The sequence below is a fragment of the Lutra lutra genome, chromosome 7 (assembly GCF_902655055.1).
Source record: "Lutra lutra chromosome 7, mLutLut1.2, whole genome shotgun sequence".
In the NCBI taxonomy this organism is placed as follows: Eukaryota; Metazoa; Chordata; class Mammalia; order Carnivora; family Mustelidae; genus Lutra; species Lutra lutra.
This window is the reverse complement of record NC_062284.1, coordinates 81,525,802-81,553,076: the sequence shown is the minus strand read 5'-3', so window position 1 is coordinate 81,553,076 and position 27,275 is coordinate 81,525,802. Positions and strand designations below refer to the sequence as shown.

At 35.9% G+C, this 27,275-nt stretch overlaps 1 protein-coding gene across 4 annotated transcripts in view; it reads right to left on the bottom strand.

Annotated features, from left to right (window-relative positions):
* The window catches only part of NUBPL (NUBP iron-sulfur cluster assembly factor, mitochondrial), a 222,774-nt gene that overhangs the window by 140,161 nt on the left and 55,338 nt on the right, over positions 1 to 27,275 (bottom strand). For all 4 annotated transcript variants that reach the window (XM_047738345.1, XM_047738342.1, XM_047738346.1 and 1 more), the window contains exons 5-6: positions 2,288 to 2,327; positions 2,107 to 2,197 (exon numbers count right to left, since the gene is read on the bottom strand). In XM_047738345.1, the coding sequence (XP_047594301.1) occupies positions 2,107 to 2,197; positions 2,288 to 2,327 (131 nt within the window). The remainder of the gene's footprint in view (positions 1 to 2,106; positions 2,198 to 2,287; positions 2,328 to 27,275) is intronic.

Genomic DNA, 27,275 nt, shown 5'->3' with positions numbered 1-27,275 from the left:
CATCTTCCATCCTGATATTTTGTAGCAAGTTTGCTAAAAATATACTTTCAGCACTTATCAGAGTAAACTGACTTTTATATGATTTATGTGTCAGAGAGCCAATTCTCCAAATCTCCACTAGCTCCTCAGCCAGACTATCAAATTCCATAAATAATTTTTAAGCTTGGCATCTGATGAATGTTGAGAAGAACATGAATAATGTCAGATGACTGAAGTGATGAGAGTGTAGCTGAATTCAGAAATCAAAAATGTATATATTGCCAGCAACTAACACAATTATTCTACACTCTCTGACAGTAATCAGCAGTAGATAAAAGAGGCTGGGTTATAGAGGGATATTGACTGAGAATATAAAATGGAATCCTGCCCCTCCTCTCTTTCCCAATTCCTCACAGAATGAAAAAAACAATATATTCTGGTTCTTTCAGACTTTTGATCATTCACTTCTAGTCTAATAAAAGTTTTCTTCATTTATAAAAGCAGTTACTAAACTGCTAAGTTTGAATTTTAGGTGCAAATTTTTTTGCAGCCTAATTAACTTATACTGTCAGGTTTACTCTCACTTCTCCCATGGGACACTCCCTCTGTCCCTCTCCTAAGGGTATGTGCACATGGGTCTCTCTCTTCCACGTTCAGGGGTTCCTTTGTAGAGATGTTTTCACCACCTGTTGCAATCTGAGGTTTAAATGGAACTTAATACTCAAAAAGGACACTTAAAGGCAGGATCCTGCATCCCTCAGAGGGGAGCACAAACACTTAGCTGGGTGACTCTTATCACTGACTTGGGTCTCTAAGTCTCTGATCACTGTGGAAAGCAGAAGTATTTCCATCTTCTTGTGGCCATCCATAAGGCTTAGGAGAAAATCTGAATCATTTCCTGTTGAGAATTACAACGCTAACAGAGGAGGTGAAAAATGAGTACTGAAAATATTCTGATGACAAAATCAGAATTTTCCTTTCAGTGTCTCTAAATTTCTATTGATTCTAACTTTAAATATAAACTGAATAAAGACTGTTTTAGAATTTCCTTTAAAAAAAAAGACAGAGACTGGTTAATTCACACAAATAAAGGATAAAGATCAAGGTCACAAAGGAATTGATAAAGAAGGGGTATTGTTGGGAATATAACTGAAATAGACATTTACAGAATCTGAGTATAAAAGGGGAGGAAATGCAGCTGAGAGACTTGAATGCACTAGTAAGTAGGAGGATTCTGGGACCAGAAATCAAAGAGCACATTTATGAAAACTGAAGCACAGAAGGAAGACAAGATGTGACAATGAAAAAAGAAGAGTTTCAGAGTCCAAGACATATATCATCTATCAACTCTTACAAATAGAAATGAATATAGAAATATCTATGATTGAAATTATCAACCTATGGCATGATGCCTGACCCAAAGTGAAATCTGAATATATCAGGGTAATTGCTGTAAATGGTGGAAAAATTCCAAATTACTTATGGTACTTACCTAGAACATAATTAACTGTAAATTCACAGGTACCAGAAAAAAAATAAAATTATTTCTATAAATAACATATAGCCCATCTGATATTTTTAGATTATCCAATCAACTGTTCTCTTCCTTAAGGATAAAAATTTAAGTTGATTAGACAGATATTATATACATAAATATAGAGCCAGATATACTCAAAACAAAATTTCATTTTGGTCTTAAGCAATTTTAAAATGAGCATGATTTACGTAAATTTTTCTATATCCAAGAACTTCTATACTGCCCTTATAATTCAATATTGGCCATGATGAGATTAACCATAAATTTAAAGAAGAGAGATTACTTATCAAATAGATTTGTCTCAAAACAGACTCAACAAGCAAAAGAACAATGTAAAATAAGATGTTAGGATTTTCCCTACTTCTAAGCAATAGGGAAGATTAAATCACAGACCAGTGAAATTGGTCTTTGCACAACAGAAGTCATTATATATTCAGTTTATCAGCTGGATTCTTTTTTTTTTTTCTATCTGCTGGATTCTTCTGCAAAACATCTCAAACCTGACCACAAATTTTAACAACTCTCCAATCAGCAAATGCATTAACCACAGTGTGCCAATAATAAAATGATACTCAATGCAATTTTCTTACCTGCCTCAATAGTTTCTCAATAGCTGACATTACCATAAGGCCTCTCCAAACAACTGGTGCAGTCTCTTCAACCAGGAAGCCCATAGACATACTGCAACGGTAAACCAAAAATGCAACTAATTTACACACATTAATCAATATTATTCTGAAAAGTAGCATAAAAAAAGTAACATATACTTACCAAGCAATACCATAATTCAAAAGAGGCCTCATTAGATTTCCTGAAATTTAAAAAACAAAAAAACCCTCTCTTTTAGAATATATAAACGTAATGACTTATTTTCTTATCAAAAAGTGTCAAATTAACCAAAAAAGTATCAAATTAAAAATACAAATAGCTACTCATACTGCTGCTCTTTAACTTTCAATTGATTCCACCTAAATCTGCAATAGTTTAAACATTATACCAAGCATACAACCAATACTTCCAATAGATGCACATCTATAAACAGACGAATACAGTTTTATTAAGAAACAACCCACCTAGGGGTGTTTGGGCAGTTCAGTCAGTTAACCATCTGCCTTTGGCTAGGGGCATGATCTCAGGGTCCTGGATCAAGCCCCGTGTCAAGCTCCCTGTTAAGCAGGAAGCCTGTTTCTCCCCTGCCCCTTCCCCCTCACCAATCATGTTCTCTCTATCTCCCTCACTCTCAAATAAATAAAATCTTTTTAAAAAATAAAATAAACAATCCATGTATAATTTTTAAGTGTCTCTAAAAAATAGCCTCAATAAGTAATTTTATCTACCAATTTTATTCATATATAGATCTATAAATTACATTATGTTTATGTAGTATGCATTTACAAGACAAGTACACAAATATGCACACATGCATCTAATAAGTTCTCCGTATTTCTTTTTTCCTTACTTGAAGAATTTGTAAAGTATAAAAAATCCAAGAGTAGGAAAAACTCTACTTTGTATCTCAACATAATAAAAGCTGTATATGAAAAACCCACAGCAAACACCATACTTAACAGTAAAAGACTTAAAGTTTTTCCTCTAAGATCAGGAACAAGACAAGGATGCCCACTTCTGCCACTTTTATGCAACATAATACTGGAAGGGCCAGAGCAATTAGACAAGAAAAAGAAATAAAGAGCATCCAAATTGGAAAGGAAGAAGTCAAGTTTTCCCTTTTCACAGACGATATGATCTTATATATAGAAAACCCTTAGGATTCCACAAAAAACTACTAGAGCTAATAAATGAACTCAGCAAAATAGCAGGATACAAAATTAACACATAAAAATCCATTGCATTTCTAGACATGAACAATAAACTGAAAACAAAATTATGAAAACATTCCCATTTATAACAGCATCAAAAAGAATTAAATACTTCGGAATTAGCATCACCAAAGAGTGAAAGACTTGTACATGAAAATCTCAAAACATTGCTGAAAAAATCAAAGAAGACATAAATAAAAGGAAACACATATCATGTTCATTGACTGGAAGACATACTATTGTCATATTGTCCAAAGCAATCTGCTGGTGCAATGCAACCTTATCAAAATTCCAACGACATGGGCGCCTGGGTGGCTCAGTGCATTAAGCCTCTGCCTTCGGCTCAGGTCATGATCTCAGGGTCCTGGGATCGAGTCCCATATCGGGCTCTCTGCTCAGCAGGGAGCCTGCTTCCCCCCTTCTCTCTCTCTGCCTGCCTCTCTGCCTACTTGTGATCTCTGTCAAATAAATAAACAAAATCTTTAAAAAAAAAAATTCCAATGACATTTTTTGCAGAAATAAAAAATTCCATCCAAAAATTCATATGGAATCTGAAGGGATCCCAAATAAGCAAATCAATCAAGAAAAAAAAGAACAAAGCTGGAGCATTCATACTTTCTGATTTCAAAATTTATTACAAAGCTACAGTAAGTAAATCAGTGAGATATTGGCATAAAGACCAAAAACAGATCAGAGAACAGAAAAGAACAGAGAGCCTAGAAATAAAACCATCATATATACAGTCAAATGGTTTTTTATGGGAAGCCAAGATCATTCAAGACGGAAAGGGCAGTCTTTTCAACAACTGGTGCTGAGAAAACTCAATATCCACATGCAAAAGAATGAAGTTAGACCCTTATATATATAAAAATTAAGTCAAACTGAGAGCTAAAACTGTAACACTTTTAGAAAAAAACAGAGTAAAAGCCTCATATCTTTGGATTTAGCAATGTTTTCTTGGGTATGACATCAAAAGCACAGGCAAGAAAAGTAATAGACAAATTGGACTTAATGAAGAAAACTTTTTATTTAAAGATTTTATTTATATATTTGTCAGAATGAGAGAGAGAGAGAAAGCACAAGCAGGAGGAGAGGAAACAGAGGGAGGAACCTGATGCAGCACTTGATCCCAGCACTCTGGGATCGTGACCCAAGCCAAAGGCAGACATTTAACCAACTGAGCCACCAAAGCATCCCTGGACTTAATGAAAATTTTTAAATGTTGTGCATCAAAGACAATATCAACAAGTAAAAAAGCAAGGCACAAAATGAGAGAAAACATCTATAAATCATATATCTTATAAGGAATTCATATCCAGAACATATTAAATCTCAAAACTCAACAATGACAATAAAAAACAAAGCCTAATTTGAAAACCAGCAAAGGAAGTGAAAAGACATTTCTTCATGAAAGATATACAAATGGCCAAAAAGCACATGGAAAAATGTTCAACATCACTGATCATTGGGGAAATGTGTATCAAAATTAAAATAAGATACCACCTCATACCTATTAGGATGGCTACAATCCAAAAAAACAAAAACAAAAACAAACAAACAAAAAAAACCAACCCACAAACAAAAACAGAAAATAACAAGTATTGGTAAGAATATGGAGAAATCTGAAGAAGACTTATACACTATCGGTAGGAATATAAAATGGTATAGCTGCTATGGAAAATAGGGTGGTTCCTCAAAAAATTAAAGATAAATTACCACATGATCCAGGAATTCCACTTCTTGGTACATACCCAAAAGAGATGAAAGGAGGGTCTCAGGGTCTCAAAGAGGTATTTGTCCACTCATGTTCATAGCAGCATTATTCACAATAATTATTCACATTCCACAATATGGAAGCAACCCAAGTGTCCACTGACAGGGGAATGGATAAAGCCAAGTCTCTCTCTCTCTCTTTCTCTCTCTTTCTCTCACACACACACACACAGTGGAATATTATTCAATCTTAAAAAAGAAGGAAATTCTGACATATGCTACAACATGGATGAACTATGAGGACATTATGCTAGGTGACACAAAAAGAGAAAAACTGTATGATTCTCATCGGATGAAGTACTTAAAGTAGTGAAAAATCATACAGACAAAAAGGAGAATGGCTGTTGCCAGGGGCACAGAGAGGTGTGTTACTGTTTGAAGGATATAAAGTTTCAGTTTTACAAGACAAAAAGAGCAATGGAGATGGATGGTGGTGATAGTTGCACAATGTTATGAATGTATTTAATACCACTGAACTATATACTTAAAAATGGTTAAGATGGTAAATTTTATGTTATGTGTATTTTACCATCATAAAAAAAAATATTTTAAACTCTACTTTGTAATCTGAGACAAGTTACATTAATCTCAAGGGAAAAACAATCTACTGATTATGCCCAAATTTAAAAAAAATACACTTTATATAATCAACAAGTATATAAACTATAAAGTAGTTTAGATTACTGTAAAATATAGTTTCTTTTATCAAACTATCTGTGCAGCCACATTCCCATATATAATGGAACATTACTCAGCCATCAAAAAGAAGGAAATCTTGCCATTTGCAACAATGTGGATGGAGCTACAGTGTACTACACTAAGCAAAATAAGTCGGTCAGAGAAAGACAAATGCCATATGATTTCACTCATATGTGGAATTTAAGAAACAAAACAGATGAACATAGGGAAGGGAAGGAAAAATAAACTAAGATGAAAACAGAGAGGGAGGCAAACCATAAGAGACTCTGAACTGTAGGAAACAAACAGGGTTGCTGGAGGGGAGGTGAGTGGAAGAATGGGGTAATAAGCTGATGGGCATTAAGGAGGGCACTTGATATGATGAACACTGGGTGTTATATGCAACTGATGAATCACTAAAATTCTACCCGTGAAACTAGTAATACAGTATATGTTACCTAAATTAATTCAAATAAAATATTTTAAAAAATAGACAAGTTGTACTATAAAATGGTTACTGAAAAGCAATATCCTACAACCCTCTCCCATTTCTTAATTCCCAGAGCCAACAACTCTCAATTGATTTTTTTTAACTCCTTATTTTGAATTAATCTTAGGCTTATAGAAAGTTGCAGAAACAGTACAGAATCCTCATATACCCTTTATCTAGCTCTCCATAATGTTAACATCTTACATAACCATAGTATAATTACCACAACCAGTAAACTGATAATGATTCATTAAATCTGTGAACCTTATTTAAAGTTTCAAAGTTTTCAGTTATCTCATAAAATATTATAGGATATAGTTCTTATTCATGAACACAGGCACACTTTTCATGCACTCATCCTCTCAATATAATTATATCACCATTTTTATTAGATAATCACATAAAGGTTATTAACAGCTGAGTAATACAGCATACAATATGATTATTTTTCCTTTGTCTCCCTAAATTGGTGGTAGGGAGATCTTTGTGGTGCATTTATGTGTGTTCTTCATTTTCTATGTATTTCCTAGTAATTTGTTCCTAAACTACCTTCCAGTTGTGTAAGTATCAAATATATTCATCAAATGCACTAGGCATTAATGTTCCTTATCTTGAAAAACCCTCTGCTGTACTTTTTTTTTTAAGATTTGAGTTATGTATTTGACAGAGATAGAGTGAAAGCACAAGTAGGCAGGGTGGCAGGCAGAGGGAGAGGGAGAAGCAGGCTCTCTACTGAGCAGGAAGCCCAATACGCAGTTCGATCCCAGGACCCCCGGCATCATGACCTGAGCCAAGGGCAACTGCTTAACCAAATGAGCCACCCAGGTGCCCCTCTGCTGAACTCATTATAGTGTCTTTAGAAAAACAGAAGCTTACTTTTTAAATATATGTTTTATATATTTTTATATTTTTCAATGTGCGTGTGTGTGCGTGTGTTTTTTTTTTTTTAAAGTGATCTCTATACCCAATGTAGGGTAGAGAGATTTACAACCCCACAGATCAAGAAGAGTCATATGCTCTACTGACTGAGCCAGCCAGGCACCCACACAAGTTTTTACTTTTATGTAATCAAATAAATTAATTTTTTCCTTTATGGTTTATCCTTTTTCTTACTGAAGAAAGCCTTCCCTAATATATTGTCATTGAGATATTCTCTTATATTGTCTTCTAAACCCTTTATAGTTTTACATTTCATATGTAAGTCCTTAAACCATCTGTAATTAATTCTGTGTAGCATGTAAGAATCCATTTTCTATTCTTTCCATGTGGATAGTAAATTGTTCTATCATCAATCTGCAATGCCAGCTTTGTCATAGTCAGGTTTCCATATATGTGTAAGTCTGTTTCTGGGCTCTCTATTCATGCAGTTCCACTAATCTGTCTATTCTCAAGCCAAAACCAAGCAGGGTGTGTGCCATACCTTTACAGTAAGTTCTACTCTGTGGCAGAGTAAATCACCTACCTGGTTCTCTCTCTTCAGGAGTGTCTTACCTATTCACAGCCTTTTGCTCATCTTTTTAAATTGTATACTCGGTCACTTCCCACAAGTGGAAGTTTGACTAAATTTGTGAGATTATTAGAAAAAACTGATGTCTTTATAAAATTCTGTATTCCTATCCATGAATATCTTGTTTTTCCGCTTATATACATCTTTGAAATCTTTCAATACAGTTTTAGAATTTTTTCCACATAAAATTTGTACACTTTTTGTTATATTTGTCCCTAGGTGCCCTGTATTTCATAAGCTATTTATACATTTTCTGAAAATGTATTTTCTAATTTATTATTGCTAGTATACAGAAATTTAATTTTCTCATATATTATCCTTATATCTAGCCACCCTGCTAAATTCTTATTCATTTTCATAATTTAAAGTTTTTTTAAATTTTCTATTTTAATAATGATATTTACTACAAATAGTTACAGTTTTCTTTTTTATTCAATTCCCCATTCATGAGTGTTACTGTGTTTGGATTTATTTGCAGATTAGGAGTGCCTGTACAATGTTAAATAAAAGCTGTGATACCAGGACTCCTTGTCTCATTCCTAATTTTAAATGAAATGCTTTAGCAGTTCACAGTATGATGCTTGCTATGTATTTTTTATAAATCAGGTCAAGTAAAATTCCCTTTTAGTCCTAGTTGAAGAAGATATCAATATAAATGTTTATTCAGATCTATAAAATGCCTTCCCTGCATCTTTCTGAATTATCATATACTTCTCCTTTAACCTACTAAAATGGTAAGTTACATTAACAAATTTTTTTTTTTTAATGTTGAACCAAACTTGCTTCCCTGGATTAAACCTAATTTAACTACAATATAGTTATTTTATAAATGCTAAATGGCTTGCTAATAATTTGCTTAAAATTTTTTACATACATTAATTAGAGCGACTGGCCTATAAGTTTCCCTTTTCAGAAATTCTTCTATCCTACTAAGGTTTTACTAGCCTCATAAACTAAATTGGGAAGTATTATATATTTTTCTATTCCATGAATTTGTATATAAGATTGGAATTATTTATTGAATATTGGCTTGCTATGTTCATGGTAAGATTTTTAACTAGTGATTCCATTTGTTAATGGAATAATATAGATATTCTATTTCTTCCTCAATCTGATTTAGTTATGTGTATTTTTCTAGAGATTTCCCATCTCAACAAAATTTTCAAATGTATTAGCATAAAGTTGTCCAAACATCTTCTCTACTTGAAACCCATGGTTATACCTATCAAGTTCTTTTTTTTATTTCCAATATATTTATAGGTCTTCTCTCCCTTTACTTTTTTTTTTTAATGCATTCTTTTTTTTCTTTTTAAGATTTTATTTATTTATTTGACAGAGAGAGATCACAGTAGACAGAGGCAGGCAGAGAGAGAGAGAGAGAGAGGGAAGCAGGCTCCCTGCTGAGCAGAGAGCCCCATGCGGGACTCGATCCCAGAACCCTGAGATCATGACCTGAGCCGAAGGCAGCGGCTTAACCCGCTGAGCCACCCAGGCGCCCCTCTCCCTTTACTTTTTAATTTTACCTTGCCACGCATTGTCTAACTTATTAGTCTTCAAAAAACCAATTTTTGTTCTCTTGATTCTTTACTGTATCTTTGTTTTCAAGTTCATTAACTTCTGCTCTTAATCACTTCCTTCCTTCTACTTTCTTTGGATTTATTGCATTGTTCTAACTTCTTAAGTTAAACAGCTCATTTATTTTCAGTCTTTCTTCTTTTGTAAATATAAATACTGAAGGCTATCTCTAAATATTATTTTAGCTTTATCCCACAAGTTTTCATATTCATTATTTCTCCTTTCAACCACAGGTTATTTAGAAATTGTTTTTAATTTCCAAATGCATAGATGTTTTTAGTCATCATTTTGTTATAAACTTCTAAAGTAACTGCGTGGTAGTTAAGGAGTGCAATCTGAATGATACCAATCTTTGAAATTCACTGAAACTTGCTTCATGGCCTAGTCCATAATCAATTTTTGTAAATGTTGTAGGTGTGCTTGAAAAGAATATTCTATTTACGGCCATTAGATCAGGCTTGTTTATAGGTAGTTATTCTTTACTTTCAGTAATATTTTTGCTTTAAAGTCTATTTTGTCTGATATTAACATAAGTATACTTACTTTCATATCACCTAATTTATGTTTTTCAATCCTTTAACTCCCAACCTATGTATATTTTTATGTTTTAGGTAATATCTCTTGTAAATAGCTTTAATCTATCTGGGTTTTGGTTTTATTTTTCGTTTTTCTCTTGACTTAAAATATTATGCTTTCACTGGTAAGTTGTGTAATATTTATATTTATATTGTTGATATATTTGTACTTAGCATCTACCATTCTACTTTGTACTTTCTTTACCTCACTTTTTTTAGTAGTCTTATTTTTTTAGATTCTTCCCCCCATTACATTTTTCCCTCTTTTAGAATAGAAATCATATACTCCATTTCTACTCATACAATGATTATCTAGTATTTTTTAAAAACATATTTAAAGCGTAAAGTTCAGCAATACTTCTATCTTATTCCTCTTTGATTGTTTCAAATCCAATCACTGTCCCTCCCAAACCAACACATGTGCCATTGTTTTCCTGAATTTTAGTTCTATCTCCAAAAATTCTCAGCCATTATCTCCTTAAATGTCACCTCGGTTAGTTTCTCCATTATCTCCTTCTAGAACAATGATTAGACCTATGTTGGACTTTCTGGTATCCTCCATGTCTCTCAAACTTTTCATTTGTTTTCCAGTTCTTCTCTATGTACTATGTTCTGAGTACTTTCTTTTCATCTATATCCCAGTTAATTTTCTGTTCAGTTGTGCCTAATCTTATCTGCCCATTTCTTCCCAGAGACAAGGACAAATCTAACACATATCCCCAATATCCACTAATGTAGGGAAGATTTATTTCATTGGTCACTTAAGGATGACATCCTAAGGGTGCCCAGCTCTTACATGGTGATTCTCCATTGAACTTTCCTCCTGCCTTAGGTGCCAAACTTTGTCTCCATTCCTTCACACACGGTCCTGTAAAATATAGTCCCTAAACCCCCAAGGATTATCAGATAACACCTCGGTAAATGCCAATTCCAGTGCCCACTTACACCAGTCGGGTCACACTGTTATTTCTGAGTTCTGAGAAATTCCCTTCCTTTCCTACTATCTCAGACATATACTGAAAAGTCATTTTTGTTAATATTCCATGTAATATTTTAAGGTATGCTACTCCTGAAGAGTTTGCCATATTGCCAGTACTAGAAGTGGAAAGCTACTGATTTTTAGTGATCTTATACCCCCTCTGGTATCTTCCAGAACTCTTACTTTTCAAATAGTTTTCTGATCACTTCCTTAAATTTTTCTAGGTGGACAACCGTATTTTGCCTTTCCTTTTCCACTATCAATAACCCCTACTACTTTTTCTTGTTTTAGTGGATTGGCTAAAACCTTCAATAGCAGGGGTGCCTGGGTGGCTCAGTGCGTTAAAGCCTCTGCCTTTGGCTCAGGTCATGATCCCAGGGTCCTGGGATTGAGTCCCACATTGGGCTCTCTGCTCAGCAGGGAGCCTGCTTCCCTGCCCTCTCTCTGCCTGTCTCTCTGCCTGTTTGTAATCTCTGTCTGTCAAATAAATAAATAAATAAAAATCTTTATTAAAAAAAAAAAAAACCTGCAACAGCAATGGCACTACACTTGTTTTAGTGTAACATGGAAAAGATTACACAAAAATAAAACAGGAGAATATGGATATCATCTATTCACCTAATCCTCCATTTAAAATAGATGATCTAAGGACTTAGATCTGCTCAAAACATGGCTTTAAGTTCAAACTAAAATTGGAAATTTAAACTATGTGTTTTGGAGTGAATGTTGTGTTCCTGTCTAAATTTATATGTTGAAATCCTAACCCCCAATGTGATGGTATTAGTAATTAGGTCATGAGGGCAGAACTCTTGTGAATGGGCTTAGATACTCCATGGAGAGTTCTCTTGCCCTGTCTGCCATGAGGACAGAGTGAGAAGACAGCTGTTTATGAAGCAGTAAGCAGTTTTCATTTTCATTATTTTGATCTTGAACCTTGATCTTGAACTTTCTAGCCTCCAAAACGGTGAGAAATAAATGTCTGTTGTTTAAGCCACCCAGCCTAGAGTATTTTTGTTATAGCAGCCTGAACAAATTAAGACACTGGGACAGTCCAAAGCCTTTTCACAAAATTAGAAACCAAAATCTCTAACACGATATGTGAATACTCTTTAATCTACTTATTCAGTATGCCTAATCCCAATTCAGGGAAAATGTGTACTTTAAATATTTCTTGTAGTTTAGTGAATAATACATTGTAAACTGAAACTAGCAATGTGAGTAGATTCATCATGTTAAAATGCATTTCTTAAGAATTTAACAGGGAAAAATGTACATTGAGAGTCCTAAACATGTGCAGCATATACAGTAAAAAGAAAGTTAGAGGCACATTCTTCTTTATCTTTTCCAGCATACTAGTAAGCAAAATCAATAATGCCTAAAAGCATTTTATCTTAATTAGTAAAATTACCAGAACTGAATGACCACACAAACTGAAACCATACTTTTAAATTAGTAGAGAAAGGTTATGAACAACAACTCATGATTTCAGGTACAAATTAGTTTATTTGCCCTAAAATTTTATTTTTAAAAAATGTGTACAGCAATTCCTACACAAAACCTAATAGAAAAACTAACAAAGTACCAGTGGTTGAAAGTTTATATTGAAACTTTGGAATCCACTGTTCTGTAACAGCTTTACCATTAGCTGAAGTTCTCATGATACAGATCATTATTTCCTATTTCCTCCTATCTTTGTGATAGCTCATACTGCAAGTCAAACCATTTCGACTGCCATAATGCCATTCACAGAATGAATGACACTATACCATATCCTCCTCGCTCTATTACAACAAAGTTCCATCATTGCTAACAGGTGTGAATTTAATTAACGGACTGTGTGTCACTAGTGGATTTCAAACAGGTTTAGGGATCACTTTTATATCATAAATTAATTGTCAAGCTAGAAAAGACATTGTGACCATGTCAAACTGAAGAGCTAGGCAAAAAGGAAACAGGCATAAGAAAGGCTGCTTTAAATCTTTCTATTAAAGTTGAAATTGTTAAATGTTCCAAGGATAACTCTCATCTAGAATCAGATTTTCTTTTTGTAGGGATCCCACTGTTCATGAATCACCTAAATAGTAGACATTCCCACTTAAGTTGGTATTAGCAATAAGCTGAAAAATCTCCGTACCTTCTACTCTGTTCCCTGATTCCAAAAATAAAAGAAGAGTTTTAAATACAGCTGAACACCAAGGTTCAGGAATATATTTCTGAAAAAAATTGTAAGTTGAAATCACATAACAGAGATATTAAATCCATTTTTTTAAATGAGGACAGAGAATATGCACCCTCATTTCATGAATTTTAAAGAATACTTAAACATAACATAGATGCAATAGTTTATAAAAACAAGCTTTTATCCACATATTCACGACAAGACATTCAAAGGGTACAACAACCTTCAGAAAGTAGGAAAGGACACCCAGTATGAAGTTTACAATTTCATGTTCTCACCATCTACTTTCCTATTTCTTCTTTTCTTTCTAAAACCAAGATCCTTTCTCATGAGAAATCAGATACAAGAAAGAAGTTGCATCCTATTCTTTCAGGAGAACTTCAAGTGGCTGGATTTGACAAAGTAGTTCCACCAAGTTAGTATCCAGAAAAGGTTTAGAATACCCTACTTGCTTACTGGAAGAAAATGATTTAGAAAAAAGATGAGTAAAGGTAAGAAAATGGAGTGGATCAAAAAGCAAATGCCAACCTGGACTACCTAAAAGCAGTATAATAATACTGTATCTAGAAGTAGAAAGGAAAGAGATCTAGAAACTTAGAGAAGGGAGCAGAAAGACTATAAAGAAAAATCTTTGATGTTTTTCCAATTTTACACCTATCACTTTTAATATTAAAATTTCATTTACCAGGGCACCTAGGTGGCTCAGTCGATTAAACAACTGACTCTAGGTTTTGGCTCAGGTCATGATATCAGGACTCTGGGACTGAGCCCTGCATTGGGCTCCATGCTCAGTGGGGACTCTGCTTGAGGATTCTCTCCCTCTTCCTCTGCCCCACCCCCACTTGCTCTTTCTAAAATAAATAAATATTTTTAAGTTTTTTCATTATGGGGACACCTGGGTGGCTCAGTCAGTTAAGGTGCTGCCTTCAGCTCAGGTCATGATCCCAGGGTCCTGGGATCAAGTCCCAAATCAGGCTCCTTGCTCAGCAGGGAGCCTGCTTCTTTCTCTGCCTCTGCCTGCCTGCCTGCTTGTGCGCGCGCACGCTCTCTCTCTCTCTCTCTCTCTGACAAATAAATAAATAAATAAATAAAATCTTAAAATTTTTCATTATGGATAAAGAAAATGTGGTGTGTACACACGCAGTGGAATACTACTCAGCCATCAAAAAATGAAATCTTCCCATTTGCAACACTGTAGATGGAACTAGAGGGTATTATACTAAGTGAAATAAGTCAATCAGAGAAAGACAATTATCATATGATCTCACTGATATGTGGAATTTAAGAAACAAAAAAGAGGATCATAGGTGAAGAGAGGAAAAAATAAAATAAGACAAAATCAGAGAGGAAGACAAACCATAAGAAACTCTTAATCATAGGAAACAAACTGAGGGTTGCTGGAGGGGAGAAAGGTCGGGGAATGGGGTAACTAGGTGGTGGACATTAAGGAGGGCACATGATGTAATGAGCATTGAGTATTATATAAGACTGATGAATCACAGACCTGTATCTCTGAAACCAATAATATATTATATATTAATTGAATTGATTTTTAATTTTTTTCAAGATTTTATTTATTCATTTGACAGACAGATATCACAAGTAGGCAGAAAGGCAGGGAGAGAGAGGAAGGGAAGCAGACTCCCTGCCACTCAGAGAGCCCGATGCGGGGCTCAATCCCAGGACCCTGGGATCATGACCTGAGCCAAAAGCAAAGGCTTTAACCCACTGAGCCACCCAGGGGTTAGTAAATCCCCTGAATTTAAATTAAAAAGTTAGTAAATCCCCTAAAGTAAAATAAATTGCATTTATCTTCAACATACTTTCCCTTTTTGTACCACCTTGGAGTCTTACTATCTCAATCCCGGGCATCCACCCATCTCAAAACTGAAAGCCATCCAGGTATCCTTTTTAAAATCCAATCTCTATCCCAAGGAAAGAAACTGCCCCTTTCTTTTCCAACACATCCCTTTCTTAATCAAAACTCATTTTCTCATGCGTTTCCATTAGGAAAAGAACCTGAAACAAGTAAATCACTTTGAGAGCTTAAGCTTTGTAGAAGATACAAGTATTTTTAAATGAAATCTACTCAATAGAATATAAATGGGGAGGGACACCTGGTTGGCTCAGTCAGTTAAGCCTCTGACTCTTGATTCTGGCTTAGGTTATGATCCCAGGGTTATGAAATCAAGCCCCATGTGGGGTGTGGAGCCTGCTTAAGGTTCCCTCTCCCTCTGTCCCCTGTCCCTGCTCGCATGCACATGCATGCTTTCTGTCTCAAAAAAAAAAAAAAAAAAAAAAATATATATATATATATATATATATATATATATATATATATAAATGGCAGACTATCTATATAAGGGATATTTTAGAGCAATGGTGGTATCTTAGACTCTTGTCTACTATAGGGCTAAAATTTTATTCATTTACTTAATCACCCAGCAAATACTAACTAGAAGCATAAAGAATAAACTTGATATCCTACCTCTGAAAACTTGCTAATTTATATTGTAGATTTAACAAGAACAAATGAAAGAAAAGCTAGAAAAAAAACAGGTGAAAATGGAACTTTACTTTCGGTAAAGACTATAAATACATGTATGCATGTATGCTCTAACTTCCACAATCCATATACTACCATTCCTGGCCTCCGGCCACTTTATACCTGCCTTGGCATCATTAAATGATCACTAATTGCTAACTGATCACATTCTTTCCTGCTGAAACCAGATAGAAACTCAGAATTTTTCTACATTATGTTCCAGGTAACCAGTTAATATTTAAGATGGAAATAATGTGAGATCTTAAAGGGAGTAGTCAGGCATCTGGGAAGAAAAAATTTAAAAGATGACAGAATGAACCACTTACATTCACTCTAGAGGAGTAACACAATAAGAGTTACATTTTTTTTTAAAGATTTTATTTATTTATTTGACAGACAAAGATCACAAGTAGGCAGAGAGGCAGGCAGAGAGAGGAGGAAGCAGGCTCCCCGCTGAGCAGAGAGCCTGATTTGGGGCTCGATCCCAGGACCCTGGGACCCTGATCTGAGCCGAAGGCAGAGGCTTTAACCCACTGAGCCACCCAGGCACCCCAAAAGTTACATTTTATGTCATGCAGCACTGCATGCAGAAGGTAGTTTACAGATACTGTCTTTCGATGAAACCTTACAACAATCTTATGAGGCAAGTGCTTATCTCCATTTTACAGTTAAGAAAAGTGGAAGTCTATCCCCAGCCTCCTTTCTGCTTATCTAAATCCCTTTCTTCCCTGGCAGCCTCCAGACCAGCTCTCCAAAATCATTTCCTCTTCTTATTTTCTCTAGGATCTAACACTTACCAAATGTTATCCTGTATGATTGTTTACTTTTTGTGGCTCCAAACTATCTCCCCCCAAAAATACCATATTCCCCTTACTTAGTGTAACTGGTACTCAAAACTTATGTTTATATAATGATCAAAACAATTTTCTGAATAGCTAAATAGTCAAAAGTAAATAGATACTGGAGGAAACCTGCAAACCCTATATTTGGTCATCCAGGCATTTGTAGTACAGTAAAATATTATTTATTATAAGAAATTAGGGGTCCCTGGGTGGCTGAGTCGTTAAGCTTCTGCCTTCAGCTCAGGTAGTGGTCCCAGGGTCCTGGAATCGAGCCCCACATCAGGCTCCCTCCTTGGCGGGAAGCTTGCTTCTCCCTCTCCCACTCCCCCTGCTTGTGTTACTGCTCTATCTCTCTTTGTCAAATAAATAAATAAAATCTTTGAAAATTGAAAGAAAGGAAGGAAGGAAGGAAGGGAGGAAGGGAGCGAGGGAGGGAGAAAGAAAGAAAGAGAAAGAAAAGAAAAGAAAAGAAAAGAGAGGGGGGGAAGAAAGGAAGGGAGGGAGGAAAAGGAAAGGAAAGGAAAGGATGGAAGGAATTAGCCACTTATTAGCTGTGGCCTTGAACAAGCTGTTTTTATATGATATAAAAACTCTTCAAATGTCATACTTTATATGAAGTAGTTTAAGATCAGAAAGCTAAAGTAAGCTGCTCAAAGTTAAACAGCTAGCAGCAACAAAAGCAGTAAGAATGTGAGACTAGACCAGTTTCATTTTAAGTTCCATATTATTTCCATGCACATATCCAAAGAATCAGGGTGCTGAAGATCATGCAAATACATATATGATCAGAAGATACAGTTGGGGTGTGCCTGGGTGGCTCAGTGGGTTAAGCCTCTGCTTTCGGCTCAGGTCATGATCTCAGGGTCCTGGGATCGAGTCCCGCATCGGGCTCTCTGCTTGGCAGGGAGCCTGCTTCTTCCTCTCTCTCTCTCTGCCTGCCTCTCTGCCTGCTTGGTCTCTCTCTGTCAAATAAATAAAATCTTTTTAAAAAATAAATAAATAAATAAATAAATAAATAAATAAATAAATAAATAAAAAGAAGAAGATATAGTTGGAAGGGTAGCTAATAGAGATTTTCCTTCTATTGCTTTATGACACCCAGACAAGTTCTGTGAAATTATTTAACAGCGTTCTGATATACCAAGTTATTCCATAAGTAATGTGAATTCTCTTTTAAGTCAATTTTTAAGTCAATTACAAGTTCTTATGATTACTAGCATTACAGTAGACTGTTTTGGTTATTCTGACATAACCTTTAACCAAATTTTTGTAATTCCCCAATCCTTCTGTTTATATGGTGACTTTTCGGCCTTCTTACCTAATTTATATCTCAAATAAGACTGGTGTTCTTCTATTAGCCCTCCTGGCTTCTTTAAATCTCAATTTCATTTTAAGCAGCAATAGTTAAATGCAACTACAAAGGGTTCTGAAGCTGGGATTTGAAACATACTAATAATACATGCCCACAAGCCAGGGACAAAAAATGAGCATTTAGCAGAAAGTCAGCAAAACAGGAGTGACATACTAGTACTAGAAAGCCTTATGACAAGGGCTTAACACAAAACTTATTGTACTAAAATACCTGTTAATGTGTATGCTGTGAAGCAAAAAAAAAAAAAAAAAAAAAAAAAAGTATAAATACAGAAAAACAAAGACAAGGGGCACGTGCGTGGCTCAGTCAGTTCAGTGGATCACTCTTGTTTTTCAGCTCAGGTCATGATCTCATGGGTCATGGGATAGAACCCCAGCTAGGCTCTGTGCTCAGAAGGAGTCTGACTCAAGATTCTCTTCCTCTCCTTCTCCCCGCAGTCCTGCCTGTGAGTGTGCTCTCCCTCAAATAAACAAATAAATCGTTTTTTAAAAAATGAAGACAAAATTATGACTGCCATTATAAAAGTCCCAATTAAGAACATAAACAGAATATAACAGAGAAAATAACTAGATGTACAAGCAAAGACAAAACTACTGGCTTCACTGTGGACTTTATATCAAAGTGGTTAAAAAAATTTCATAGACTCAATTTGTTTTAAGAGGAAAAGACAAAGCATAGAAATGAAAAACTATTTCAAGAAGACTACTAAAAAAACTGATCTAACATAACAAAAATGATGTAGTAAAAAGACACAGCTGTAGAATATAAATAAATTACAATAAAAACATAAAAACTATAAAATAAAAGATAATACATTTACAAAACTCAGGGGCCAACTCCCTTCCATAAATATTTTGTGTATACAATAAAAGCCTTAGTACATTACCCATTTAGTTATACTAGAGGTTTGATGGCTCATATGACTAACCCATATATCAGAGTATATATACAAGAAATTAGAGGGAAGAAGGAATAGCAAGTATTGTCACTGATGTCTGTGACCCCACAGTAAACTAGACACTGTACAGAAAGGTAATGAAACACTGCAATATCAGATAGTTGTGTGATTTTGGTTATAGGGCTACCATTAAAGTATCTCTACAATAGTAAGTGCTTTTAAAAATTCCATTCTACATCATTTAGGATTAAGAGCTTATATAATTGCTGTAACCCTAACAAACACTAAATATAAATTACAATTCTTTAAAAATGAATTTTATTTTATTCATTTATTTAGTGTTTATTGAAACACTAATCATTTAAGAGAATTCTATCCATTCATTCACTCATTCACTTAGTATATATTATCAAACACTTCAAAATTTAAAATCATTTAAAATCACAAAGTTAACAGGTCAGATTCTCTAGTATGTTTGATCTCTTAACCAACACAAAACAAAACATTTCAAGCACCTTTAAAAACAAATACACACATAGTGTCGCAAGATTATAAAACTTTTTCCTAAACTTAATATAAAATTATTAATAATAAATCTGTTTCATAACTAAAGGTATCATGTCCACCAAGATATGATTTAGGGATAGTGATTATCAGTCAGAGAGAGTCAAGAAAGGATCACAGGGGCTCCTAGCAGAGTTCTAGCAAAGTTCTACCTGGCTAGAATGCTAAATTTCTTCTTATGTTACTAGGACTTTTCAAGCCCATTACTTTTCTTGCAACGCAATATATCATGCATTCCTTTCATTGCTTTAAGCAACCTCCTAACACAACATTTAATCACCTGCTTTAAGCCGGTGATATTCTGTATACTATACTCAGATTCAACTAACCTCTTTATTTTTTTTAAGATTTTATTTATTTATTTGACAGAGAGAGAATCACAAGTAGGCAGAGAGGCAGGCGGGGCGGGGGGGGGGGGGGGGGAAGCAGGCCACCTGCTGAGCAGAGAGCCTGATGTGGGGCTCAATCCCAGGACCCTGAGATCATGACCTGAGCCAAAGGCAGAGGCTTAACCAACTGAGCCACCCAGGTGCTCCTCAACTAACCTCTTTACTGACTGATTAGATTCTGCTTTTTTCTCTTATCCTTCTCATCTGACTCACGCCACAATACTACATTCTTCTTATTGACAGGAAAGAGGCAACAAAGAAATTAGTTTGTAGTTTACTGCTGTTGCTCTTACAAAATGATAAACAACAATTAGGTATGATATAAATCATGACTATAAAACATAACCTTACATACCCACCATTATTTATTACTTGACTTTCATGGCTGGCTACTTATACAGTCTTACTAACTACTCTAAAAGGTTGAAGGTAGGGGCGCCTGGGTGGCTCAGTGGGTTAAGCCACTGCCTTCGGCTCGGGTCATGATCTCGGAGTCCTGGGATCGAGCCCCGCATCGGGCTCTCTGCTCTCTCGGGGAGCCTGCTTCCTCCTCTCTCTCTGCCTGCCTCTCTGCCTGCTTGTGATCTCTCTGTCAAATAAAAAAAGAAAAAAAAAAAAATCTTAAAAGGTTGAAGGTAATCTTTTCAAAGAGTGATCAGCTATCATAGTAAGGCCAAGAAACAGTCCATATTTTCAATGGCTAGCAATAAACTAGATAGCAAATGGTGAACATAAACATTACAATAGCCAAACTGCCAAAACTGTGAGAGTTTTTGAAAGTGAGTAAGCCTAAATGAAGTTTCAACGTGTAAATTCAAGTATCTCACAGTAACTGCACTTTGTTGATTCCTCAGAGCTAAAGGAACTTAAGATGTTGGGGGAAAATATCGATGGTGGGGACAAAAAAATCACAGACAATCAATAGGGAAATAAGAGATTAAAGGAATCTGATGAACCCAGTTGTTTCCTTTCTTACTTCCATAACTATGGGGGTTGAGTAAGTATAATATAAAGAAGTAAGGAAGTGTGAAGAACTGATTCTATCCCTTTTCTCCTTTATTGCCTTGCTCACCATTTTGTACTGGGTAATTAAAAATGCATTCACTACATCACTCCAGAATATGCCAAGAAATAATATTCAAACTTGGGCAACTTTTATTTAAGTGGCATATTGACAAAGTGACCCATGACCAGAAAAATAACTAGAATGGTAACCCTACTCAAAAATGTATTAATAGGAGAAAAAGCTGAAAGCTGGAAACTGCATACCTGAGAAAAAACTTGAGGCTGCAATCATGGTGTACAAATATCTCACAAGTTATCAAAAGAAAATAGATTAGGTGGTTCTCATAAGGACAGAACTAGTGAAAGCACGTCAAAGTTATAAGGTGGCAGATTTTTGTTCAAAACAATAACATTAAATAGACCTGTCATGAAATAGCAAAATCTCCCTCACTGGAGGTGTTTAGACAGGAGCTAGATCGCCATCTATCATACTTTTGTGGATTCCATAATTTTATAATACCACAAACTGAGAGTTTCACATACAGTTAAAGGTACAGAGCAGCAGCCATTTTAACTCATGTTCCTAATTTGTTGATAATTAAATGTTCTCAGTCTCTGTTTATAATAAGGAATGCCTCATTTCCACCAAGGTTCTTCTTAATGACTTTCAGAAAGACTGAATTAATTACCTATCCATGTCTATTAATAAGTTAAAAGTAGAAGAGGCATGTAACATACAGCTGACATAGAAATACAGCTTACATATAAATCATTGCCACTATTATGTTTCAGAGTTGAATAAACCACTTCGATATACATCAATATTTTATTCTCTTTCCCTCTGGTAATTCTTTTCATCTGATAATTTTCTTATAGACAAATACATTGTGGGCTACAGAGTATCTAGATTCTAGCCTACTACTCTGGGCAAACGTTGTTTTTTGTATCACCCTCCTTATCTGTAACACAAATTTGCACATGAATTTAATGGAATCTAAAAAATATAACATTATTCCTTCCTCCCTCCTTTCATCAATTCTTCAGTGCATACACAGAATACTACTTAGGAGTAACTATATGCATACAGAAAGGCAAGCAGATGACAATTTATAAGATGGATTTTTCTCTCATTTCAAATCCTAGGATTGAGTCTTGAAACACCTGTTTCTTTTTTTTTTTTTTTAAGATTTTATTTATTTATTTGACAGACAAATCACAAGTAGGCAAAGGCAGGCAGAGAGTGAGAGAGGAGGAAGCAGGCTTCCTGCTGAGCAGAGAGCCCCATGCAGGGCTAGATCCCAGGGTCCTGGGATCATGACCTGAGCCGAAAGCAGAGGCTTTAACCCACTGAGCCACCCAGGCGCCCTGAAACACCTGTTTCTGAAGGAAAGGGCCAGGCAACTACTATAATCCTGTCTTTGTTGATTATCTGTCACTCACCCTTCCAGTTCACCCTATCCTCAGACCTGGGGAGACTCCTGTATAGACTGCATCAAAAGCAGAGCAGAAAGAGGAAGGAGAGAGGTCAGGGTATTTCATTTCCTTGTTTTTCTCTCAGTGGGGTGGTCTTGGACTGGCTGGGTCCCTCCACTGAGTGTCAATCACTGATTCTCCCAAGGCAGACATCTCTATAGGACTGTCTCCTTCCAGATTTGGATATGCTTCCTCTCTTAACCTCTTCAGGCTGGAAGCAGTAATTGCTTCACTGTTAATCAACAGTTATTCTATCTAATATAAATAGTCCATCTCAAATAATCATGTCTTTTTGTTGGAAAGTGGCCCCAAGAAAAAGATCCTCAAAATGAGACCGAAGTTATTCTAAAATGAAGGGATAATCTCTATAGTGGAAAGAAATGGGACCACTAGAAATGTATTTCACATTATCAAGATTCATGATTATACAAATTAGATGAAGAGCAAAGCTGGGACACCCAGTAGAGCAGTGGCTAATTTTGGCAAATTGAGCATGGGGTATCCAGATAAATGACTTAACATTATTTGGGGTGTACCTGTGAGAGTCTTTCTGAATAAGATTAACACCTGAATCAACAAATAGAGTAAAATAGATTATCCTCCCTGGGTGGGCTTCATCCAATCCATTGAAGACCGGAACAGAACAAAAAGGCAGAATAAGGCAGAATTTGTTCTCTCTGCCAGTCAGCTGCCTTCAGAGTCAGACTGCAATTTACACCATTGGTTCTCCCGGTTCTCAGGCCTTTGGACACATACTACAACTACACAAAACAGCTCTCTTAAGTCTCCTGCTTGCTAAATGTAGGTCTTGGGACTTCTCAGTCTCCTTAACCATGTAAGCCAATGTATCTATCTATATCTCTTGATTCTGGTTTTCTGAAGAACCCAGATTAATACAGGTGGCTATGGCACTAAACTGCTATGAAAACAAAAGTAACTGCAAAGATGGCAAACTCATCTGAATTCTTAGTGCCCTAGAGAGTATATAGAAAAAGGAAAAAAAAAAGTAAAAACTATGAATATAACTTTGCTTCTGGTGATAAGAGAGTAGCAGGAACAGAACTGGCCCTCTAATCATCACCACCACTACCCCCCAATACACACATACTTTAAAAAACTGAACAAAACATGCAAAAGTATGTTTTTAGACATGCCACAATAGGCAGGAGGATCATGATCCCTGAAAGAGGAGAAACAAGAAAATGAGTCCAATGACTGCTACAGTATACTGGCCCTAGAAGCAGTTTCCAGGCTGTAGCCTAAGGAGGGGAAATTCAAACAAACCCCAGTAAGCTTGCTGAGCTGAGACAACAGAATCAAAGTTAGGCGAGGCAAAGGCAGCTAGAATTTATAAGGCAGAATACCAGAGAGGAAGGAGCAACGCAAAGAACTCAAGAGAACCACAGAGGTACGGTACCTATGGAGTCTCTGGTTGAGTATTCATCTGCACAGGAGTGAAAGAAAATTCCACAGAACTGACGAAAGAATCAGTGGAGAGCTGTACACTGTACAGTTCCCCAAAATGGCACACAGCTGGAATACTTACGTTTCCACCAGCCAAAGAGGAGAGATCTCACAATACATGATAAAGTGCTCAGAAAGGTACTGCTATAGTACTGGAGTATATTAGCCATAGACTAAAGACTGCTCTGGACCCACCCAGGCAAAGTTTAAAAGAATCAAATAGATTACAAGTAACTTAACTGCATACAACAGAAACTAGCAAACTTTTCAGTAAAGGACAAGATAGGCTTTTGTACATGGACAAACCTCTTGAAGTGGGCAGAGTGTGTCAAGATATTTATGACAATTGAGGCTTAACAAAATCATATTCAATTAAAGAAGGAAATACCTGGGGAGACCTTGCCAACTATCTTCCCAAAACCATTCCCATTCATTATATAAACAAACTAAGGCGAGAGAGTTTAAAACAACTTGCCCAGAGTACACAAAAGTAATAACATAAGTTATAGCCAGGATCTGACTGCAAGCCTCTTAGACTCTAAAGCCCTACTGTAGCTTATCGCCCACCTTGTAATAAGTCTTTTGCTCTGTAACAGATAAATTTCATCAAGTCATGCTATTAACCAATTAATGCACTTTCTGTTACCACTGACCATTTGTTTGTTTGTTTTTTTTTAAGATTTTATTTATTTATTTGACAGAGAGAGATCACAAGTAGGTAGATAGGCAGGCAGAGAGAGAGAGAGGAGAAAGCAGGCTCCCTGCCAAGCAGAGAGCCCGATGCGGGACTCGATCCCAGGACCCTGAGATCATGACCTGAGCTGAAGTCAGAGGCTCAACCCACTTAGCCTTCCAGGCGCCCCACCACTGACCATTTGTAAAGATAGGGAAAAGCAGTTAACATGTATTAAGAACCCTTAAATTTATTAACTCACTTATTTCTTCATACTGCCTTCAAAATTGTGGAACTTGCCCAGGAATACACAGCACTGAGTACTGCCATGAGAATTGGGGGATGGGTCAGCCTGAACGAAAGCCCAAGATCTTTGCAACACAGCACGTTGGCTTAAAAGAAGCACAAATGACAGTCCTCAGATCCAAGTTCAAAGAAAAGGAGTAAAAGAAAAAAGTACATCCCAAACCACAGAAAGGGAGCGGGGAATATAAACAAGAAAAGGGATGAACAGAATTCGAGAAGGAAAAACGGTAATTGAGAAATATGATGTGTTCTCTCTGTACCTTGACACATATTATTTCCCCATTTCCACTAAGGTACTTAAAATTTAAGTCTAGTATCTTCACGGAGCTATTCTCCACTTCCCCAGCCCTCAATCTTACACTCATGAGTTTTCTATATATCCTTTAAATCAATTATGTGATAGCATAGAATACATTATATTGCTATTTCTGAGTGTTTTATTAATCAGGTTACAAGCAGCTTGAGGACAACTTTGTATCTTACAGTCTAGATTCCAACATGAATGCAGTGTTTTTGTTGATGAAAATCATATTCAAGTATTACCTTTTTTTAAAATTATTTAGAAGTTTTTTAAAAACAAGTTATCGCCCCAGGCACCTTAATGCCAGTACAGTAAACAAAATAAATGGAGAAGAAAGAACTAGTTCAAGTCTCTACAGGATTGTTTACAAAGTGCCACATTTAAAATATTATTTCCAGACTTCAAACATAAACTTTAAAGCACTCACTTCTACATCATTTTTTTAAAAAAGGAAAAAAATGAGGCAAATAATTTTGTGAAATCCGTAATAAGAATTACTACACTAGAAAGTAAGACTTCCGAGTTCTGGTTGAAGAACCTTCCATTAAGCCAACAGTTCTCCAAGTATGGTCACTGGTCCTCTGGAGATCCTCAAGAACCTTTCAGATGATCCAAGAGGGTAAAACTATTTTCATAAAAAATTAAGATATCATTGGCTTTTAACTGAGTAGACTTTTGCACTGATGGTTCAAAAACAATAGTAGGTAAGACTGCCAGCACCTCAGTAGAAACCAAGGCAGTGGCAGAACCAAACTGTATTTAACAGTCATCATATTCACCACCATGCACAACAGTAAAATAAAAGCCAATTTCACTCTAGAATGTCCTCAATGAAGTAGTGGTAAGTATTTAATTTATGAAATCCTGACCCTTGAATGCATGTCTTTTTAACAGTCTGTGTGACAAATGAGAAGTACACATAAAGCACCTCTGCCATGCACGGCATTACAATGGCTGTCTCAGGGGGGAAAACACTTGTGTAACTTTAAGTTGCAAGCTAAACGAGATGTATTTTTTTACAGAATACCATTTTTACTTGAAAGACAAACTGACAGACACATGATACTGTTCAGATTCGGATACAGCCCCCAGTTACTACTACCATTTCCAGTCTCCATCTGAGATTACAAAGAAACAAAAGTCAGCAGAGAGGAAGGAGGAAGGTTATAGAGCAGACAAGGCAAGCCTCAGCCACTGAAGACAAAGGACTATTTTGGGATGGAAGTAGCAGAAGGATGGGAGATTAAATTATGATTTATAAATACATCCCACATACATATTTTGTTTATGACAGATGGAATATCACCCATAGTTTAAATGTTTGTTTTTTGTTCAATATCAAAATTTAAAACAAAATTTAAAAGATAAATATAATCTCTTTCTCTCTCTCTCTAATATGACCAAGTCTCTTGCTCTTTTTTGTGCCTTATGTTGAAAGTCTTATCGGGGTCCAGATCTGGCTGGCCTACATCACAGAGAGATGTTAAGCGAAATAAGTCAATTAGAGAAAGACAATGATCATATGATTTCTTTGATATGAGGAATTTGAGAGGCAGGGCGGGAGTTATGAGGGGTAGGGAGGGAAGAAATGAAACAAGATGGGACCCGGGAGGGAGACAAACCATAAGAGCCTCTTAATCTCAGGAAACAACCTGAGGGTTGCTGGAGGGAGGTGGGGGAGAGATAGGGTGGCTGGGTTATGGACATTGGGGAGGGTATGTGCTATGTGAGTGCTGTGAATTTATAAGGCTGATGAGTCACAGACCTGTACCCCAATAATACACTTTATGTTAATAATATATATATATATACATATATATATGTATATATATATATATATATATATATTTTTTTTTTTTTTAAATGGGTGCCTGGGTGCCTCAGTCATTAAGCATCTGCCTTCTGCTCAGGTCATGATCCCAGAGTCCTGGGATCAAGCCCCGCATCAGACTCCCTGCTCGGTGGGAAGCCTGCTTCTCCCTCTCCTATCCCCCCTGCTTGTGTTCCTGCTCTCACTGTCTCCGTCTCTGTGAAATAAATAAATAAAATCTTAAAAAAAAAAAAAAAAAGAAGAAGAAGAAGTTCCTCTCTTTTTCCATGATCCTCTGTTCCTACCTTCCTTCCCATAGTACGTAGGGTGCTAACATTTTCCATGTCCCCCCGCAGACTGTAAGCTCCTCAAGAACAGAGTTTACACCTTACTCATCTTTACTCCCTAGAACATAGCACAGTATCATTATAGACATGTTCAATAATTGCTTCCCAAATGATTGATTTCCCAATGATTATATATACTTTATAAAATAAATTTCCTCAAGAAGCAAAACACAAGTTGTACTGTCTTCAAAAGC